Here is a 9,553-nt window from a genome sequence, read left to right on the forward strand (position 1 = left end):
GTTTATAAAGATTGCATGTGTTCTCCTTTTCGAGAGGAGAGCACTGTCTTCTTGAGGCTTTGAACTTTCAAATGATCTGTGTTGTACTGGGGGATTTGGCTGCTGTGGAGAATTTCTGTGCTTTCGTCAACTCTGCAGGGATTGCTCAAAAAGAGCTTTATGCAGTAAGGCATGAGGAGCTCTGTATTCATGCACCGTGCTAATGGTAGTGGTAATGGCAAGTTATCTTTCAGTATTTTGTTCATTAGTCCACTGTTAGTACAATACCAATTTGTTTTGCATTTCAGCAGCAGTCAGGTTTTCTAGATGCCCTTTCAGTGCAGAGCTAAAACTGTGATGATTGTGTTTAGCAGAAGAAGTGTTTAGTGTGAACTGTCCTTTGAATCCATCCTCCTTGTTATTCCCACTAGGTTCAACGACAGTGACCAGTTCAAGGACCCGGACCTGTACTCAGACAAGTCGGACCGGGAAGGGGGAGCAGGACCACGAGGAGTCAGACGTGGAGGGTCTGGGGAAGAGCGAGGAGAGTGACAGTGACACGTCGGAACGTCAGGATGACTCCTACATTGACCTTGACCCCAACGAGGCCCTGCAGGAGACTCCGTACCTGGAACAGTCCCAGGAGGAGCTGGGAGAGGTGAGGAATGATGATGAGCGTAGTCAGTACCGCTGGCTCTTATTGGTCAGGGGGACTGAGCCCAGCTTACTCTGTATAAATGCATCTGATTGGACAAGCGATGTGAGAATTTTCCCCCAAGGAAAGTTTGACTCAGTAACATTGAAGAGAATCCGCTTGATTTGATATTTTTTAAGATTTAAGACCTCAGAGAATATTCTTAAGAGAAAATAAGTGGCATTTCCTTGAACACAGTGGGAACACTTGATAAACCTTCGTTTAAGATGAGGAAGAGTTAGATGATACTGGGAACTGACTGAATTCTGAATCAGAGAGGTGTGGGGGGCTGCCTTAATCACCATCACACACGCCTGGGCAGCAGTTAACTGCCTTGCTCAAGGGCAGAACGGCAGATTTTTCCACCTTGCCAGCTCGAGGATTGGAACCAGAGACCTTTCAGTTACTGGCCCAACAGTCTTAACCGCTAGGCTAGCCGCCGCCACACTTTTTGAACGAGAAGTGAAAGGAGCAGAGTCGAGGCGTCCATCAAGAGTGGTGTGTGTGTGTGGGCAGCAGTCTTCAGAGTGAAGCCTCAGACAGCCCTTAAATCAGCCTGTCTGTGATCTCTCTCTAACCCTCTATCTCTGTCTTATGTCCCATTGTCTAACCTCTTTTATTTTGACACGTTGGAACCTAAATTGCAATAGACAAGTAATCAGGACGTGCATCTCTTCTGCCACAGTTCTGCTGCAGTATGTAGAATGTTATACGTGACGAAACCGCACTCCATTAGGATTGGACTTACAACAAGTCTTCAGAGGTTTGATGGAGCTTCGTAAATCATTTGTTCATGATTCTGACATCTTCAGCACTATTAATATAGCCTTAGCCAAGTGCCACAGGCAGGGCATGAATAAATTATATTTGAAAGGGGGGTGCGCTTGTATGCCTGCCTGCGTGAAATCCCTCCCAGCTGTTCTGTGGTGAATTAGAATTGTCATTTTCGATAGCTGGAATTATACAGCCAGCAGATGCTAAAATGGGAAGAGCAATGATGTGAATAATGAACTGATTGATAACTGATGACGTTTTTCAGACCAGAGAGATGTTCAAACTGAATAATGTCACGTTGGAGCAACTCCATAATGTGCTTGTATCATATAGGTATATACTCCAACCCTATGTGAATACTGTGACCTTACATAGCCCATCACCTAGCAACCTCATCAACAGGTGTGGATCTCTTGGCGCAACAGCTACGATGTTGGCTTTACAGTTGCTGAAGCGGCTTCAAGACCCGGTCAGGACTAACCCCAGAATTCATTGCAATATGAAAGTGTGTGTGGTGTGTACAGTAAATCACCAAACCTTTATATGTGTGTGTCCCAGGCTGGTGAGGCCTCCCAGACAGAGACGGTGTCGGAGGAGAATAAGTCTCTGATCTGGACGCTGCTGAAGCAGGTCAGGCCTGGGATGGACCTGTCTAAAGTGGTCCTGCCCACCTTCATCCTGGAGCCACGCTCCTTCCTGGATAAGCTGTCCGACTACTACTACCATGCCGACTTCCTCTCTGAGTAAGTACTGCTACCATGGTGACTTCCTCTCTGAGTCAGTACTGCTACCATGCTGACTTCCTCTCTGAGTCAGTACTGCTACCATGCTGACTTCCTCTCTGAGTCAGTACTGCTACCATGGTGACTTCCTCTCTGAGTCAGTACTGCTACCATGCTGACTTCCTCTCTGAGTCAGTACTGCTACCATGCTGACTTCCTCTCTGAGTCAGTACTACTACCATGCTGACTTCCTCTCTGAGTCAGTACTACTACCATGCCGACTTCCTCTCTGAGTAAGTACTGCTACCATGCCGACTTCCTCTCTGAGTCAGTACTGCTACCATGCCGACTTCCTCTCTGAGTCAGTACTGCTACCATGCCGACTTCCTCTCTGAGTCAGTACTGCTACCATGCCGACTTCCTCTCTGAGTCAGTACTGCTACCATGCTGACTTCCTCTCTGAGTCAGTACTGCTACCATGCCGACTTCCTCTCTGAGTCAGTACTACTACCATGCTGACTTCCTCTCTGAGTCATTACTACTACCTTGCCGACTTCCTCTCTGAGTCAGTACTACTACCATGCTGACTTCCTCTCTGAGTAAGTACTGCTACCATGGTGACTTCCTCTCTGAGTAAGTACTGCTACCATGGTGACTTCCTCTCTGAGTCAGTACTACTACCATGCCGACTTCCTCTCTGAGTCAGTACTACGGTTGTAATGATGTAATTTTAACTAGTATTGCCTGCTGGGACAGTACTACCAAGCTGACCAATCAAAGGTCTTATATAGTAGGACAGTATAGTCAGACCTGCCAAAGATACAGACAAATATTCAAAGATGTATCTTTAACTTGATTTAGGTCCTCATTGCGATTTGTTGTTGATCATTTCCAGGGCAGCTGTGGAGGAAAATGCCTACAACAGGATGAAGAAAGTAGTGAAGTGGTATATCTCTGGATTCTACAAAAAGCCACAGGTGATTAGAACATTCACTTAAAATCACAGTTTCAGCAGGGTCATGTTCATTAGGAAAACAGTGAAAAACATTTTTCTAAAAAAGAAAAGTAAGTTTTTCTTACTGGATAGGACCTGGTAGTCCCTCTATTTCAGTCCATTTCTTCTGTTAGGTGCCTAATAAACACAACTCTGTTCTGGATGTGACAAGATGTCCCTCGGTATCTCTACCATTCAACGGACGTATCTAAAGCTCAGTTTTTCCTCCTTCTGAAAACCAGGGCCTGAAGAAGCCATATAACCCCATCATCGGTGAGACCTACCGCTGCATGTGGCTCCATAGCAAGACCAACAGCAAGACATTCTACATTTCTGAACAGGTAACAGAGCCAGGAGGGGAGACTGCTCCCTAGTATGTGATTGTCTGATTGGGGTTTTTAATCTGACATTTGAGCAATTGATTCACGTTGTAGTTAGTATGTAAATTATGGATGTGTGGGGGAGTGGATAGATGGATCGACGGGTTGGTGGATGGATGGATGGACGGGTTGGTGGATGGGTGGATGGACGGGTTGGTGGATGGATGGATGGACGGGTTGGTGGATGGGTGGATGGATGGATGGATAGTAGATGGATAGTTTGACGGGTTGGTAGATGGTTTGATGGGTTGATGGATGGATGGACGGGTTGGTGGATGGGTGGATGGACGGGTTGGTGGATGGATGGATGGATGGATGGATAGTAGATGGATAGTTTGACGGGTTGGTAGATGGTTTGATGGGTTGGTGGATGGATGGATCGACGGGTTGGTGGATGGATGGGTTGTTTGGTGGATGGATGGATGGGTTGGTGGATGGATGGATGGATGGGTTGGTGGATGGATGGTTGGGTTGGTGGATGGATGGATGGATGGATCGACGGGTTGATGGATGGATAGTTTGACGGGTTGGTAGATGGATGGATGGTTTGATGGGTTGGTGGATGGATTGTTTGGTGGCTGGATGGATGGTTGGGTTGGTGGATGGATAGTTTGACAGGTTGGTGGATGGATGGATGGAAAGGTTGGTGGATGGATGGATGGTTGGACGGGTTGATAGATGGATGGGTTGTTGGATGGATGGATGAAAGAAGGAATGTGATAGGTTTTCAAAAGGTCTAGACTCCACAACATGACATCTTCTGTTAGACTGGCTATGATCAGGGCTAGCTTCCAGTACCTGTCCTCCTGACCTTAGACCAATCACCTTCTCTCCCTGTCAGGTGTCCCATCATCCTCCAGTGTCAGCGTTCTACGTCAGTAACAGGAAGGACGGCTTCTGTCTCAGCGGAAGCATCCTGGCCAAGTCCAAGTTCTACGGTACAACACACACTCATGTACACACACACACACACACACACACACACACACCTACCAAACAGCAAATGCGTATAGATAGATACGTCGTGCCTGTCTAGTTAACAGTGGGAAGTGAACATTTGGTAACACATTTCTCCTGAAAAATAATAATAATTTTAAAGGCACACCCAACAAATGTTATATCTGTGTTAACACCCTTTCCTGGGTGTTGTCATGACGATGTGTCTCTTTGCAGGAAACTCCTTGTCGGCCATATTGGACGGAGAGGCTCGGCTCACCTTTCTCAACAGAGGAGAAGACTACGTCATGAACATGCCCTACGCCCACTGCAAAGGTCTGACCTCTTACTGACTGGAGTCTTACTGTGAAAGCAACACACATTGCATTAAGGTCTGACCTCTTACTGACTGGAGTCTTACTGTGAAAGCAACACACATTGCATTAAGGTCTGACCTCTTACTGACTGGAGTCTTACTGTGAAAGCAACACACATTGCATTAAGGTCTGACCTCTTTTACTGACTGGAGTCTTACTGTGAACGCAACACACATTGCATTAAGGTCTGACCTCTTTTACTGACTGGAGTCTTACTGTGAACGCAACACACATTGCATTAAGGTCTGACCTCTTACTGACTGGAGTCTTACTGTGAAAGCAACACACATTGCATTAAGGTCTGACCTCTTTTACTGACTGGAGTCTTACTGTGAACGCAATACACATTGCATTAAGGTCTGACCTCTTACTGACTGGAGTCTTACTGTGAAAGCAATACACATTGCATTAAGGTCTGACCTCTTACTGACTGGAGTCTTACTGTGAAAGCAACACACATTGCATTAAGGTCTGACCTCTTTTACTGACTGGAGTCTTACTGTGAACGCAACACACATTGCATTAAGGTCTGACCTCTTACTGACTGGAGTCTTACTGTGAAAGCAACACACATTGCATTAAGGTCTGACCTCTTACTGACTGGAGTCTTACTGTGAAAGCAACACACATTGCATTAAGGTCTGACCTCTTACTGACTGGAGTCTTACTGTGAAAGCAACACACATTGCATTAAGGTCTGACCTCTTACTGACTGGAGTCTTACTGTGAAAGCAACACACATTGCATTAAGGTCTGACCTCTTACTGACTGGAGTCTTACTGTGAAAGCAACACACATTACATGAATACCCTTAGAATTATATATGCCCACCTAAATTGAAGTCAGTCAATTCAGGAAGTAAACTGAAATTACAATTCAATAATTAAAAGCAGTCCATCTATTTTGAATGACTTCTTAATAATCTGAAAAGGAGAAGCTGTTTATGTCAGAAGTATTAAACATTTTGGATTTTAAATTCAAATCACTTCCTGAATTGACTGCCTTGAGCCCAACCCTGAAGCAACACGTCCCTTTCTTCTACATAGGAAGTAGATTCAACATGACGTCTCTAGTCATACAGACTGACTGGAAAGTCTGTAATACTGGAAATATACTTCACTACTAACTGAATCAGTCCTGATTCACACACTACCAGGGTTGGGGTCAATACCATTTCACATCAGTCAATATGAAAGGAACGGGGAACATTGGAATCAGAATGTCAGTTTACTTCCTGAATGGAATTCATTTAAATGGAATAAACCCTTACACTGCACACTACTGTAGTGTATACTAACTATCCTCCCTCTGTAGGGTACCATCTCGAGCGTCTGCTAAATGACTTAAATGTAATGTAATGTAATCTCTACTGTAGTATATACTAACTATCCTCCCTCTGTAGGGTACCATCTCTACTGTAGTGTATGCTAACTATCCTCCCTCTGTAGGCTACCATCTCTACTGTAGTGTATACTAACTATCCTCCCTCTGTAGGGCACCATCTCTACTGTAGTGTATACTAACTATCCTCCCTCTGTAGGTCACCATCTCTACTGTAGTGTATATTAACTGTCCTCCCTCTGTAGGTCACCATCTCTACTGTAGTGTATATTAACTATCCTCCCTCTGTAGGTCACCATCTCTACTGTAGTGTATATTAACTGTCCTCCCTCTGTAGGTCACCATCTCTACTGTAGTGTATATTAACTATCCTCCCTCTGTAGGTCACCATCTCTACTGTAGTGTATACTAACTATCCTCCCTCTGTAGGTCACCATCTCTACTGTAGTGTATACTAACTATCCTCCCTCTGTAGGTCACCATCTCTACTGTAGTGTATACTAACTATCCTCCCTCTGTAGGTCACCATCTCTACTGTAGTGTATACTAACTATCCTCCCTCTGTAGGGTACCATCTCTACTGTAGTGTATAGTAACTGTCCTCCCTCTGTAGGTCACCATCTCTACTGTAGTGTATACTAACTATCCTCCCTCTGTAGGGTACCATCTCTACTGTAGTGTATAGTAACTATCCTCCCTCTGTAGGGTACCATCTCTACTGTAGTGTATACTAACTATCCTCCCTCTGTAGGTCACCATCTCTACTGTAGTGTATAGTAACTGTCCTCCCTCTGTAGGTCACCATCTCTACTGTAGTGTATACTAACTATCCTCCCTCTGTAGGTCACCATCTCTACTGTAGTGTATACTAACTATCCTCCCTCTGTAGGTCACCATCTCTACTGTAGTGTATAGTAACTGTCCTCCCTCTGTAGGTCACCATCTCTACTGTAGTGTATACTAACTATCCTCCCTCTGTAGGGCACCATCTCTACTGTAGTGTATAGTAACTGTCCTCCCTCTGTAGGTCACCATCTCTACTGTAGTGTATAGTAACTGTCCTCCCTCTGTAGGGTACCATCTCTACTGTAGTGTATAGTAACTATCCTCCCTCTGTAGGGCACCATCTCTACTGTAGTGTATACTAACTATCCTCCCTCTGTAGGGCACCATCTCTACTGTAGTGTATAGTAACTGTCCTCCCTCTGTAGGGCACCATCTCTACTGTAGTGTATAGTAACTGTCCTCCCTCTGTAGGTCACCATCTCTACTGTAGTGTATAGTAACTGTCCTCCCTCTGTAGGGCACCATCTCTACTGTAGTGTATAGTAACTATCCTCCCTCTGTAGGGCACCATCTCTACTGTAGTGTATACTAACTATCCTCCCTCTGTAGGGCACCATCTCTACTGTAGTGTATAGTAACTGTCCTCCCTCTGTAGGGTACCATCTCTACTGTAGTGTATACTAACTATCCTCCCTCTGTAGGGCACCATCTCTACTGTAGTGTATACTAACTATCCTCCCTCTGTAGGGCACCATCTCTACTGTAGTGTATAGTAACTGTCCTCCCTCTCTCAGGCATCCTGTATGGCACCATGACTCTGGAGCTGGCTGGCCAGATCACCATTGCCTGTGAGAAGACAGGATACAGTGCCCAGCTCGAGTTCAAACTCAAGGTAGGAGGAAATAACTTGTTCTTTAGCCTCAATCATTTGGCTTTTAGTCTTTAATGAACAAAAGCTTCAAACTGCATTAAGCACTTTTAGTCCTATAAACTCTAATGAAGCTGTAGATGAGAGGGAGGGGGGGGACAACCCTCATCTTGGAGAGCTACAGGACCCACCTGCAGGCTTTTTCTCCAGCCCCAATGGAGCACAACTGATTCTGCTAATTAGCTGCTCAACAGGACCTTCATTATCTGAATCGGGTGTTTTAAAGTGGGGTTGGAACAAAAGCCTGCATACCCAGTACCTATCCAAGAGGAGGGTTTCCTGACCCACCCCTGTGCTGCATCTTGAACTTCAAAACACCAATGTGATGAATCCTCCTTTCTGGAACACTTTATTTTACAGCCTTCTACTTACCAGGTAATACTTATATAGTACTTGTTGAAGTGGTAGCTTCCTAGAGTAATAGTATAGTTAGATTAGTAGCTATGTACACAGTTGTTTCTTTTGAGATACAAGCATCAATATGTCCCATTTGGTACCAGGTAGTTACCAAGACGGTTGTATTCTCTGAGGTCATTACCAGAAATGATCCATTGGTGCCATGTAACATGATTATCATGTCTCCACTTTGATGCCATGTAAATACCAGGTAAGAACCAGGTTAAACAGGGCTGTAACATAAGGCGTCACCCTCCCCCTCTCTTTTCAGCCGTTCTTGGGTAACAATGACAGTGTAAACCAGGTCTCTGGAAAGATCAAGCTGGGGAAGGAGGTGCTGGCTACGCTGGAGGGACACTGGGTAAGTTCATTATGTCTCCAGCAGAAGGAAAACTGACAAACAGTTTGGGACTAGAAATGCTTATTTTTGTTTTCCGTTGCAAACGTTGGTGCCCTAATGAACACGACCCTACACTTCTCTTTAATAACCTCCTTGGGCTAGGTGGGGTGCTAGTGACCCACCTTGACAACATCCGGTGAAATTGCAGAGCGCGAAATTCAAAATACAAAAATCGTAATATTAAACATTCATGAAAATACAAGTGTCTTACATTGTTTAAAATCTTAACTTCTTGTTAATCCAACCGCTTTTTCAGATTTCAAAAAGGCTTTACGGCAAAAGCATACCATGCGATTATCTGAGGACAGCGCCCTGTATACAAAAGCATTTAAAACATTTTCCAAACCAGCAGAGGCGTCACAAAAGTCAGAAATAGAGATAAAATAAATCACTTACTTTTGAAGATCTTCCTCTGTTTGTAATCCGAACATTTACACAACAAATGGTCGTTTTGTTCGTTAAAGTCCTTCTTTATATCCCCAAAAAGTCAGTTTAGTTGGCGCGTTTGATTCAGTAATCCACCCGTTCCACTCATTCAACATGCATACAAAGGAATCCAAAAAGTTACCAATTAACTTTGTCCAAACAAGTCAAACAACGTTTCAAATCAATCCTCAGGAACCCTAATATGTAAAGAAACGATAACATTTAAGACGCAATGTAATATGTTCAATACCGGAGATAAATAACGGAGTGCTCGACCTCATCCACGCGCCACAAGACTACAGTCCAAATGAGACAATACCGGAGATAAATAACGGAGTGCTCGACCTCATCCACGCGCCACAAGACTACAGTCCAAATGAGACAATACCGGAGATAAATAACGGAGTGCTCGACCTCATC

General features: G+C 44.5%; 1 protein-coding gene across 1 annotated transcript in view; it reads left to right on the forward strand.

Moving 5' to 3' along the window:
* The window catches only part of osbpl8 (oxysterol binding protein-like 8), a 163,727-nt gene that overhangs the window by 143,231 nt on the left and 10,943 nt on the right, over nucleotides 1-9,553 (forward strand). The window contains 9 exon segments of the mRNA XM_065021402.1: nucleotides 411-471; nucleotides 473-637; nucleotides 2,006-2,190; nucleotides 3,065-3,146; nucleotides 3,406-3,504; nucleotides 4,385-4,481; nucleotides 4,717-4,815; nucleotides 7,778-7,875; nucleotides 8,579-8,668. Coding sequence (XP_064877474.1) covers nucleotides 411-471; nucleotides 473-637; nucleotides 2,006-2,190; nucleotides 3,065-3,146; nucleotides 3,406-3,504; nucleotides 4,385-4,481; nucleotides 4,717-4,815; nucleotides 7,778-7,875; nucleotides 8,579-8,668 — 976 coding nt within the window.

The sequence above is a fragment of the Oncorhynchus nerka genome, linkage group LG8 (genome assembly GCF_034236695.1).
Source record: "Oncorhynchus nerka isolate Pitt River linkage group LG8, Oner_Uvic_2.0, whole genome shotgun sequence".
NCBI lineage: Eukaryota > Metazoa > Chordata > Actinopteri > Salmoniformes > Salmonidae > Oncorhynchus > Oncorhynchus nerka.